This window comes from Ochotona princeps, chromosome 14 (assembly GCF_030435755.1).
Source record: "Ochotona princeps isolate mOchPri1 chromosome 14, mOchPri1.hap1, whole genome shotgun sequence".
In the NCBI taxonomy this organism is placed as follows: domain Eukaryota; kingdom Metazoa; phylum Chordata; class Mammalia; order Lagomorpha; family Ochotonidae; genus Ochotona; species Ochotona princeps.
Genome location: NC_080845.1, coordinates 52,595,610 through 52,608,848, shown reverse-complemented (window position 1 = coordinate 52,608,848; position 13,239 = coordinate 52,595,610). Strand labels below are relative to the sequence as shown.

General features: G+C 37.4%; 1 protein-coding gene across 17 annotated transcripts in view; it reads right to left on the bottom strand.

The window, feature by feature from the left end:
* PTPRD (protein tyrosine phosphatase receptor type D) overlaps window positions 1–13,239 on the bottom strand; it is a 1,483,320-nt gene that overhangs the window by 88,328 nt on the left and 1,381,753 nt on the right. For 9 of the 17 annotated variants that reach the window (XM_058672196.1, XM_058672195.1, XM_058672198.1 and 6 more), the window contains 2 exons: window positions 9,802–9,843; window positions 9,201–9,298 (listed from right to left, as the gene is read on the bottom strand). In XM_058672196.1, coding sequence (XP_058528179.1) covers window positions 9,201–9,298; window positions 9,802–9,843 — 140 coding nt within the window. The remainder of the gene's footprint in view (window positions 1–9,200; window positions 9,299–9,801; window positions 9,844–13,239) is intronic. The other 8 variants (XM_058672202.1, XM_058672204.1, XM_058672203.1 and 5 more) reach the window with 1 other exon arrangement.

The window sequence follows — 13,239 nt, the reverse complement described above, 5'->3', positions numbered from 1 at the left end:
TAGAACACCTTTATAAAAGAATGAGAGATGAATGTTTTTAAAAATGAAATGATTTGGGCCCGGCGGCATGGCCTAGTGGCTTAAGTCCTCGCCTTAAACGCCCCGGGATCCCATATGGGCGCAGGTTCTAATCCCGGCAGCTCCACTTCCCATCCAGCTCCCTGCTTGTGGCCTGGGAAAGCAGTTGAGGACGGCCCAAAGCTTTGGGACCCTGCACCCGTGTGGGAGACCCGGTAGAGGTTCCTGGTTCCCGGCATCGGATCGGCGCAGCACCGGCCCGTTGCGGCTCACTTGAGGAGTGAATCATCGGACAGAAGATCTTCCTGTCTCTCCTCCTCTCTGTATATCTGACTTTGTGATAAAGTGAATAAATCTTTAAAAAAATGAAATGATTTGTTCAAAAAACCAATGTTATTAAATGATTAACAGTTGGGTCAGTGTCCTAAAATACTAGGGCCTTCTTCCCCTTAGGCGTAGAGGACAAGGGGCCAGGGGCCTCACATGTATCCATCTCCATCTCCATCATAGCCTCCAGAGTAGATACTAATATTCTCATATTCCATAAAAGAGAATCAATCAAGCCTATGAGAGGGGAAGGAAGTGGCTCAAGGTCAAGCAACACACTAGCAAGTGGCAGAGTCCAAACATGAATCTTCTGTCGCAAACTCTAAAGCCTTCTCCAGCATCTCCAGTTTTGTCTACCTACGCGTACATTATCACTTTGTCCCTAAAATCCCAGCTTCATCTTGAAATGAAATCCCCTGAAGTAGTGTCTTTCTAGTTCTTGCCATAGTTGCTTTCGAAGTTGAAAGCCTGCTTCATAACTAGGAAGACAGTAGGATTAGCCGCTTCCTGAGTTTTAAGATCCACATGGGAGCAGGTAGAAAGACGTCCGGAGAGCATCCAAAAGTGGTCTAGGGACAGTTAGTTGCGGTGGACTTGTATGAGCAGAGCCTTCAGAAACCAAAACTGGAGTTATTGAGTTTCCTCCAAGATAATCAATTCCCACAAGCAAACTAAAAGGCTCAAATACGAAAGACACGCAGTTCATTGCTTCTCTGCCTTTTGGCTAAGATCAAGTCAAATACAAAGAGTTTAACCATGGGGAAAATTCTGAGATTTTTTTAAGTAAGGGAAAGAACAAATATGTTTTTAAAACTCCAACCAGAAGTAAGTTTTGAAACTTGAAAAACTAGCTATACTGTGGATTCTAACAATATCAGAAGTTCAGAAAGCACACAACACTATGAGCACAAGACAGTGATTTTGGATGCAACCTTTCCTGTAAGGGGAGCTGCTGTGTCTGTGTCCTAGTGGATTTGTTTACAACAAGCAGAACGGCAGGCAGCTGGGCAAGGCTTCTCCGCACGTTTCTGAATTGCTCAGGTTGATTCTTAACTACAGAACAAACGCAGCGTCTTCTCCGTCTTCTCACACTGCTAACTGGCAGATTGGTTTCTACTAAAAAAGCTGCACTGGGGATTTAATCAGTAGGTACTTTTGAGTTAAAGCTGATGGGTCTGCATTACAATGTATTCACTTCTGTGCTGCTGGAAGATAATAACAGTCTATTCTCCCCGAGAAAAGGGGCTGCACAGAAGGTCTCACTGTAGATAGATCAGGCAGGGACGGCAGCCAGGTACAGCAGCTCTTTTTACAGAAAGACACTTTTTGTTCTGTTTGCTCCTGTTGTGGGTACTAGCAATTTTGATCACAACAAAGGGTTTCTGTGAACTGCAAATTTAGTTAGAAATTGATTCGGACACACACTTGGGTTAATCATCTGCTGTGTGCTCTGTGGAGAGCTCGTTGTACGTGGCCAATAGCACAGAGAGGAGCAATAACTCCTGACCACAAATAGCATGAACACACCATAGGGCTAGAATGGATGAGTAGACAACACAGTAAGTGCTAACTGCATGGGCTTAAATGAGACGGTTTCCTCTTTTTTTTTTTTTTTTTTTTTTCCTTTAGCAGTGTTCAACAGTGATAGAGAAAAGTTTCACTGATTCTGAGACACACATTTTTCCTACATTCTAATATCTCTAGATCAATATGCATCTTAAAAATAGATTGGCAATTTCTTTTCCTTCTTTTTGGTTCATATAATGATAGGGCAACTTAAAATCTTCAGTAGCTAGATTTGATGGAATAAGGTATAGTTACAAACAATATGCAGAAATTATACCAGGGACTGTAATGAACATTTTATATATACCATATTATTTTAATGGCCTCATGTAGAGATGAAGACACTGAAATACAGACAGGTTCAGTTACTTGCCTAAAATCACACAGCCTGAGACAGAAGACAATGTCAAGCAGCCTGATTCCAGGCCTTGGTTCCTTAGCAATTCTCTTGCACTATTCCTGCTTTTGGCTCAATGAGCACAAGACCCTGGGTGGTAGGGTAGTCTCAAACTAGTCCGAATAGCAGGAAATCAGTTTTTGTTCTTAAGAAAGTCAGTAATGACAGGCTCTTCCACTCCCAGTTCCAATCCTAGAGTATTAAGATTTAGATTAGATTTATTCTGTAGTTTGATTTAGAATGGTAAATTTAGCCATTCAGCTCCCTCTACTTGGCTTATTTGGGCCATGAACACAAAAATTGCTACTGGTTTATTTTATAAAGCCATTCATTTTTTTTCATTCCATCATATAAACCACCATAATTTGTCCTCAAATTAAGAAAACAAAAAACTATGCTTACCAAAAACCCTTAAAATTATTTCCCCTAGTCTTTCTACCTTTCTTCAAATTTGCATAAAAGATGAAAATAGATCTGTTTGCTAGTACATCCTGATTTCCAAAAGTGGGGGAGTTATTTTCCAGAATAGTGCAGCTAAGACAAAACTGGCAAAAATAAAACAAAACAAATAAACATACAAAAACAAACAAAAACTTCCAATGAATCAATTCTCTGTGTGTATGGTTTCTTGTTAGTGCCTGTATAATGCACTAATACATGCCCAAGGTCATGAATTCACACATGAATTACAAACTCACTGAAAGCAGACATGGCAAGTGGTTTTGCATTATGAATGCATGAAAAATATAAACATTACTAATGATGGTTTGGAGCCTGTAAATGGACGCTGACACACACAGATTGTTCCAAGAGTCTTTCTGTAGGAAGCATAAATGTCTTCTTTTGTGGTCACTGTTTTTGTGATAGACAATTGTCTCCTCTAAAAAGAAGTGCAATGTTTACAACTGGGAATGGGCAGACTGTCTATGGAGGAAGGAAATATAACCTTAGCACATCATAGGGAAACCGCAAAGGTTTCTTAGAGATAATCATGAAATCCAAATTAGAGAATACAGCATTTACACAGAAATTTCCATATAAATATTTTGATCTAGGTGGGGACTTACATTTCTAAACATTATAATCAGGGAATAGTAAGAAACAGCAAAAATTTAGGTCTCCGGAGCAGGTAAGCAGAGTTTTAGTAAAAAAGAATAGGACATGAACAGGCCAATTGGCAGATGTGTGGCCATCTTGAGTAAGTCATCCCTTTCCCGATATTATATTGCTTACATAAAAGATGAAAGATTTAAGTTAAATTATCCCTGATGTCTACCTAGCATTCAATGATATGAATCATCAATATTATTCTCACAGTTTCTATAGTTCTGTGTTTTAATGTCAGATCTGCTTTGATGCATTTCATTATTGATCAAAGACACAACATAAACTCTTCCCTTAGCTGTTTCACTAGGGTTTTATGAAGATCTGAACTTCAACAAATGTACAATATAAATGCTGTTACAAAAACAAGAGGGCCCTGATGTCCGGCACGGTTCCTATGAGAGGTTCATTACCGGCAGCATAGTCAGGAAATGGGAAAATACTGCAACGAGTTCTACAAGAAATTCTTCACACATTTGTATGCTAAAATGGTGGAAGACATCTGATCACTGAGAGTTGAGAAAATCTACCTCCACAGACGGAAGCAAGCATGGCAGAACTAAGTTTGTGAAGGGAGCAAATCCGATAGACATTCTTGAATTAGAACTCTGTGAGTTGCAATTCTTGTCCCTCTCCATTTACAAGAAAAAGCATTCAAGGCATGTTTAATAGATGGTCTTATAATAATGCTAGCTAGAGGGCTATCACTGACTAATCCGAAACCACATCTTTGATAACTATTACGCCTATGTAACCACCAGAGTAGGACGGAGTGAAGTCCATGTTAAGAGTTGCTGGGAACTTGGTAGAAATTCTGTTGAAACTGTAGTGTAGAGGCAGGGTTTATCTAACTTTGAACACTAAATATATAACATCTAGACTGTCTCAGTAGTCGAATATGTGATCTAGGACACTGTTTCTAAATTTAGGATACTGCATCTTAAGAAGCAAACTGGGAGCCAGTTTCACATCTTCTCTTGTAGCTTTTCCTGATGGTGACAACTGGGATGCTTCAGTGGGGATGGAATAAATTTATCTAGTCAAAAGTTTAATCAATCTATTTCTAGAACAGATAGAACTTGCCAATACAAGAGAATAGGTGTGTGCATGTCATTCACATCTCACATTATTGCAAAGGACATTTATATTGACACACCAAAGTCAGGGCATCAGTGTTTTTTTATGCTTATGTTATCTGAAAATATTCCTGAGAACTGCTTTATAATCCCCTAATGGTTCTGCTTACAGCCAGGATGTGTTTCACTTTTCCTTCACGCATATCAATTGTTAAGTTTTCCAAGAAATCAACTTGCAAGTATTCTCAAAGTATGCTAAAAATGTCTTCTTATTTGATTAAATCTCATTTTTTTCATGGCCATGTCTCTTCAATTAGAGAATGATTTACTTTGAGGTTGGCATGGTAGGTATTTAATAATACTAAGTAGTATCATATTGAAAATATTTAATACTTTTAAAATAAATTATTTCATCTCTTTAGAAAAAACTTCTCATCGGTTCCCCATATAAAAAGAGTCAAGCCATGTATCCACCAGTTCTTGATCCCTTTATCTGACACATATGCATACATATGTAAACACACACACACATATACACACATATATTTACACATTGTGAATACTGAAATCTATACACATACGTATACTTATTACCTAATTCTGACTGCAAAACATTTTAAAGGTGAGACGTTTACAGGTTTATATGATTTTGCAAGGCTATGAACATAAATCTTCAAGTCAAAATGTAAATCTGCGTCTAAGTCCCTTGCCCCTTCCACCATTAAATCATCTTACTGGTGACACTAGTGAGGCTGGCCCTGGAGGCTTGTTCCAGTTCTTAACCCTCCTTACCCACCTAACTTCATCATACCCAACTTCCCATCATGTATAATGTGTTCCATTGTCATCGATCCAGCTAGTACGTAAAGACATCATCAAGATTATCGTGGTAAACTTCAGTTTCTAATTCAGTGGTTTTGAAATACAGCTTGAAATTCTGCAACTACACCAAGCTCTCAGGTGATGCCAGTGTTAAATAATGTCTGTCATCTATATTTTGCACAGCCAAAGACTAGAGTATCTGTTTTTATGCAACTTATATCCTTTCTTTGACAAAACATTCTTACTCTACTTCTTCTAGTTGCATCTAGTGCCACCTTTTCATTGATATGCCTCCCAATTCATCTCTCTTTGACCCCTATAAATACAAATAGCATTCTAACAGGAGTCGTTCCTTGGTTTCCTTATTATTTTTCTATGTATACAACAGATTATCAAAGAGTTCTCTGAGAAAGGAATTAAAGATGTCGATTTTGGTGCAAACTTTCTGAAATTCATGCATATGATTTTTTTCATGGTATGTATTTTCCCAGACTTTATGAAAACACATTATATTTCTCTTTGCTAATTGGACATCCCAGGGGTAGAGCATTTTTAGTAAGTTCCTTATGCCTCCCAGCACCTGATACAGCAATTTCCTATAGCAGCGCCACACCAAAGAAATTATTGATTTATCTTCCAAGATCAGAAACCTTCTTCCTTAGAAAGATGCTTTCACCAAACCAAAGGAGAAACCAGATCTACACAAATTTAGAGTTGGCCACAGTTGTGTCAGTCTGTACCTTTACAACATCTAAGGTAATTAGAGTCCAGAATTTGTTCTCCAGCATTCAGAATTTGATTGGCAGTATTCAGAACTATGTTTTTCTTTAGAGAGACTATGTATAAATGAAAATAACGTAAATGATGGGTTTCTCTGTGTGGGTGGGAGAAACAGGAGAAGCCAGCTTGCAGAGGCGGAAGGATGAAGCCCACCTAGAGAGGCACAAAGGACACAGAGGCAGGCAAGAGGTCTGAAGAGGTCAGAGTACGCGAGCAGAGACATTAGATGTGCTCTTTCAAAATGTAAATTACTGGAGATCATGCTGAATCTCAGAATTCCTAGGTTTGGGATGGAAAATTGAAGGTTTAGGTAGATTTCCAGGTGACTGTTAGTTGCTAGCGTAAGGTTTTGCTTGGTGAGATTACTGAAGTTTCATTAGCCATGAGGTTTTTCTCTTTGACAGCCATGGAAACTTTGATAAGAGGGTTATTTCCTTAATTCTGAATGCCATCCTCAAATTGTACCTACTTAAATTCTAATAGGTCTTTTTAGTCTCACATCAGAAAGTTAAAACCTTTAATGCTTATGAAAACCCGGAGAGATGGTCCTAGTTTCCTTTGTTTTGCTGTCACAGAATCCAATTGCCTTCACAGGAAAGGAGGTTTCTCATAGGAGATAATAACACTAGTACAATTCAACCTGTTTTGTCCTATTCTGACCTCAAGGTCAGTACATACAGCTTTCACGCTTTCAACCTCTATTTTCATCTTAGAATCAAAGTGACAAATTTAGCTTCATGCATCTTAAGGGGTCTCAGCCGAAATTAGTTCATAGTGATTACACCAAAATAATTTGGTATTTGATAGTCATGTAATTTTCTTTCCTCCATTTCCTCCACTGAAAACCAGTGGAAATCTATTCAAATTTTCATGGATGATAACAAGTAATAGCTAATTAAAAGCAGCAGCAACAACAAAACAAAACAAAACAAAATCACAAGCAGAAATCTCCATCTTTCTCCCTCCACCACCAAGTGATTCTTGGTGGTCTAGAATGCAATGTAGAGGCCTTAATACTATTATCACAGATGACTAAAACACTTAAATGCCACCTTCACGGCTTTTAAGGCATGGTAGAATCAATTCATACACATAGAGCTTTAATCACAGATCATTCATATGATAAATGGTTAAGACTCAGGGTGGACTATCACATAAATGGCTAAGGCAACTGGGGACGGGAGTGGGGGGAGGCAGGGGGAATTGTTAATGAAAGCACTGCCAGCATGAAATTCCTAGCTGTTTTCACATTGGCTCTAATGGCTAAATGAGGATCATTAAAGACTCTTTAAATGTAACATTACTTGAGAAAATCTGCATTTAAAACAGGCAGTTATTTGATTCAATGGATACATTTAAGATATCTTACTTGATGCAAATATCATCAGGGGTTTAGGGTTAATGGAGGGGTTATTGACTTACTAACAAGTTGAGTTTCATTTTTACCTTCTGGTGATCCATGACATTATTCATAATCATATATGGAGAATTAAAGTGGGATCAAGGAAAAAGTATGATATAGCACAATAATATAAAGAATCATAACAATAAAAAACAGCTTGGAGCGGTGAAAGATGACTAATGTTGAAAATCGGTGCCTAACAATGAATTTTTTTTGTTGCTTCATGTAAATTTAATTATTCACCTTGTTTTCTCATCTATAACTAAATATTTAAGAAACTATAAAAACCACTTCAAAATATATTTCGTAATTTAAAAAGAGCCAACATAATTAAGAAAAGGAGTCAGACAGAAATAAGAAGCATAGCATCTAAAAAAACAGCACAATCCACAATAGCAATTTCTCCAAATTATAGATGTTCTTCTGAATGTTTATTTCAGCATAAAAGAAAAGAATAAGCAGAAAAGCAAATGAAATCTCCATTTAAAAAAATCAAATATTTGATAAAGGTATTAAGCAAATACAGAAATGGCCTATTGAGCTCATGATGGTAGAGGTGGAGAGAAACACAGAAAATGTTTGCTAATCTACCACAGCAATCTCAAGTAGAAATTGAAGACCCAAAGGTTTTAGGAAGGTCCTGGGGATATCTGCATTGCCACAGGTTCTGCTACTCCACATTGAATTATAAAGAGCTTTTAATACTTGCATATTCCAGCCACTTGAGGTGGACCTTCTCTTTGGAAGGTCCCACCAAATGTGTCTGGAGAGAATGTTAAAGTTGTTTGGAACTGAGACATTGTAAATACCCTGTATGAGACTAATACAGCAAACACCAAAAGAGAAAATAACAAAGATTTTTAAGACTGCCATGATGTGAATCAGCAGGAACTGTTCTACAGTACAATCTGGCTGATTGAGTACCCCACATCTTTCGGTTGCCTGGTCAGGTACAAAATTTTAGTTGTAAATTGTAGTTTTATGCTGAGTAAAAACATGACCTAAAAGAATCAGAGTATAAATATTTAATGCCCTGGTTTTATTCTAAGTCTCTATTGTTTGCAAAAATTTGGAATATTCAGTTTTAGAACCACCTTCTTGTTAAATGTCACAACCCTCTCTCTCCCTTCCTCCCTTTCTCTGGCTTTCTCCCCTGCCTTATAAAATATTCACAAGGAAACCTTTAAGGCTCCCAGTATTCTTAACACAGCATTCAGTGAATCATTCCTTCGTAACAGAAACTTTCTGGGAACATATTACTATATTAATATCGGCTTCAGTATTATTTTAGATTGAAGGCATAACTATGCATATGTATTCAATAGTTACAAAGTGTTCAAACAATATAAACCAAAGTACACTGAGAAATCTGCTCATTGCTTGTAACACTGTTTTTCCTGAGGAGTCAGTATATTCAGAACCTCTATGGTTTACTGGAAGATATACCAACTCAGAATAACCTATGAATTTAAACCTGGAAGACAAATTAATCCCAACAAGTAATGCTGAATAAACGTAAAGCAATCAACACTTTTTAAACATGTAAGTACGGTATTGATTATGCAGTACTTTTAAGCTGGCTATCGTTGTCAGATAATGAGTCACATTTAAAAAGCAGGCACTGACAAAGTTAATTTTCAAGAATCTGGTTAAAAATAAGTTGAGGGGCAAGTCTTGGCATTGGCTGTGGGTATAAACAATGGCTCACCTCATACTCCTGGGAAAACTTCAAGTTGTCATTAGCTTTCAACCTTTCAATGTGATCTGCAAGTTCCAAAATAGGTATTGGAGGATGGCTAGCCATACCTATGAAAAAGCAAAGAAAAACAGATTTGAAAACAAATGAAAGTGATGCAAACTATTCCAAAATATAAAGAATATATATAGTTAGAAATGGCCTGAAAATATGTGAGTAGTAAAGATGTTTTAGGTGAGGAAGCAGGCAGATAGTTTGGTTACTCAAAGCAGGACATGCTCTGGAAAGGTGGATTTTGTGGCCAAATAGAAAAGTCACCAAGCATAATTCCCAAACTAACACTCCTAGTGTAAAAGAAAGCGTTATTGTGCTATGAATCAATGAGGTTAGCTAGTGGAGAAAACTAACAGACTTGATGTCAACTTCTGCTTTGAGTAATGACAGTTATGTCATTTCAAACTCCTTCTCCTGCACTGTGTGAAATGGAAATTGTGTGGAATTAAATGGTGTATAGTGAACTAAGAAAACATACACTGAGAGCAGCCTAAAAGGGAAAGAGTAGTAGCTCGATAGGAAACACAAAGTGACTTATGCATAATCAAGAAAAACTAACTTGAAGAATGAAGGTTACCGGGGTAACCGGAATCATCTGAACCTGCAAAGGAAATGATGGTGTAAATGAAATAAAATAGAACCAATTCGCTTCAAAAAAATGAAATGGATAGCCTTGTATAATTTTAGAAAGAACTAGCAAAAACGCTACACATTTTTGCAGGACTCACTGCACAGCATACACTGTAACTAGATTATGATTGCTTGACTATTTCACAAACCTGTAGGTGACTGACAATCACATGCAAACATGGACACAAAGAACAACATGCACTACTCTTCATTCACAACAATCACCAACAAGACCAACATCACAGTAAGCTTCAAAAATGTTTCCACTAGTAGTAGATTGTAGAGAATGGGGGTTCTAGACCGCTTTTGGACATTTCTCCATGGTCACACTGGGTTCTATTTTGCCCCAGGTTCCTGTTGTTCAACCCCCAGCAAAGCTACAATCTACTTCAGGTGTAAACATCTTTGTTCACTAATGGGAAATGAATTCAGGAAAGTGAGAAATCGTGAAAATACAAGGAAGGAAAAAGGTATGGAAAAATAAAGAAAGCAGAAACTGGGGCTGATATATGTTAGTTCAGTCTGCCAGCTGAAGATCATTTAACTTCACAAATTTTGCTAAAAAGAATCTATGGTGGTTTCTGTATCTCCCTGAAATTTTTACCAGTTTTCCTATGATATTTATTTTATTTCACACTGAATTTTGAGGTTTTTTATTTATTTATTTGCTGTGGCCTCAGTCCAGAGATGAGAGCATATTTTTGAGTTTTCTAAGAGTGTCATGAGATAGCATTACTGGCTCACGTCTTAAGGACAGAAACCCAGCTGGCTAGACAAGTCTGAATTAACATACCCCAGAGAAACTCTGAAGAGCAGAAACCAAGGGAGGAGCTCAAACTGGAAGCCATGTTGCCACTGAGAATCTCTGGATGGTGTGAGGCTGTGGGATGAAGACCACCATGTCACCATGGCATGTGATTCAATCACAGCCATCCTGGAAATCATGCTATTAATTGAAAGTCACCCAGTATATTACATTATTTAAAATGCCAAATAATCAAGAGTTCTTGAATACTATGTAGAAAAACAACTTTGCTTCTTCAAGACTTTAACCCTGAACTACACATCATAGGGTTCTAGAATTCATGGTTACTGAAGGGCTGTTTCCAGCTGGCCAAAATTTTAGCAGAGATCCAATAAAAACAAATTGCACAGAAATAGAAACTCTTGGAGGGTATTGTTTTGCACTTGTTTTCGTTATGTACTTGGGTTAAAACTGTGAAGCTCTTTCTGCAACTTTTCTGCATACTTTACATTCTGTAGAAGCAGGGAGCGGGTGACAGTTATTTGATAATTAAAGTGATCTTATCCAGATGAGGCACTCCCTAAGGGAAAGAATGGAAATGCCACGGCAGAGGAGACTTTGGGGTTCCATGGAAATGAAAATGGGCAACATTACAGTACTTTAACAGAGAAAACAATAGAGACAAAGATGTTTAGACCTTTTCGAGCGAATCGTGGGAGAGAGTTATTATCATATATGGACTGAGTGGTGGTTTGGCTAGAGAGGGAGGACACAGAGCCAATCAGGGATGCGTAGGGGACTGAATTACTGCTCAAAGCTGCAAAAAGTAAAGCCAGTTGGAGATGGGAAAAGTATTAGTATAACAGCAGTAGAAGACCATAACAATCAACTAAAAAAATGTGATCAGCATAATTACTTCTTAGCATGCACTATCATATGGTCTGGTCAGATTACTTTGGAAGCTAATTACAGCTGATTCCACATAAACCTATACTGATTCATTCTAAATCAAAATATATATCACATGCAAAGTTACTACAGGGTTAAGGAAGACTTTTTAAAAAGATCTGCATGTACAATGTTGTATCAAATTTGTAGCACAAGCAAAAATGGAGAAGTGTGTTTCACACAGAAGGAAGATGAGTTTGTAGGAATCCAATGATACAGGAGAAAACAATTCTGATCTAGAATGTAGGTTTATTCTTTACCACAAAGCACAGAAAGTGAAATTTAAGCTCTACCTTCAGTTTTTCCCTCTACTGATAGGACAAATCACTTACTCTCATTTGCTTCAATTTCTTTATATATAAGACAAAAAGGCACAATTAGATACATTTTGGAGTGACTACTTCCCTCTTCATAATTCCCATTTCTAACACCTACAAATGGCATTTCTGAATACAGAAGAGTCACTTGGAATTGTTACAAATGCAAGGTTCCAAAAGTTACTGCATCTTTTCTTTGAGAGTAGGGGAGCTTTTACTTCTTTTTAAGAACAGAAAATTACCCAGAATTGTCTGTATTGGGAACAAGCTATACACTTACTTTCTTCAGTAAGTCAAATATTATATATGTGCATATATGATGTTCTGAAAACACCAACGCCAATGTAAAAATAATGCTAAAGAATAAACCTGAGATGAAACTTCTTTATTCTGAAACTCTAGTTCATATCAGAAAACAAACACTCGACTCTATTCCAAAATACTGTCCCACAATTCTCCAGAATTATCCCAGAGATTTCTCCACTGTCCACTACTGGAGGGATTCTACAGGATAGAATGTTCGATTCGGAATAAAACATTAAACATTAAGAAAACTAAGTTGACCTCACCATGTTATCTCTTTAGTCTTTATCTGACAAGCAGGTCAACAGTGCCATAAGACTAATGTTTTCACTTTTGAATTATGTGAGGCACTTCATAATTCCTCTTCACAGGTTGTACAGACATTAATTAATTCAGAATATTAGATGTGGAGCCAGACATTTGTATCTTTAACCTCCTACCCACTGCCCCTCTAGCCTAGCTATGGGTCTTATGGGAATTCATGAAGAAGGAGGATGTGGGGAGCTGTAACTCCATTTAATAATTTATTTTCATTCAAAAATCTATTCAGGATTTATGAGAACAAGATGAGCTTCATACTGGTGGTTTCTTTGAGTCTTCTCTAACTGCCTCTTCACCAACTACATTTGTTTAGCTATAATTAGCAGCAAGGAACTTTAAGTTCAGCTAACAACCGATAAGATTTTGGCAGTGTCATGACATCACCAGTTCAAAGCTACAGATGCACAACATAAAAGCACTTGGAGGCACACATTGAAATTCAGCAGAGTATTCATTTTGAAGGTATGATCTCCACAATATACACTGTCAACATGAAAAATGACAGATGCGGTCATGGAAGTCTGCCTTAGGTTGCAGAAAAAACAAAATCACTACTTTTAATAGGATACGCATTTGTGATAATAATATGGTTGCTTTTTATACAACACAAAGCTTCAAAATCATGGCATTTTCAGCTGAAAAGTAGCTTAGAAATGACTTCGTCCTGCATTTTCATGTCTGGTAAAAACACCCCCCAAATCCAGAAAAGTTAAATTGCTTTTGTCTGTTAGCT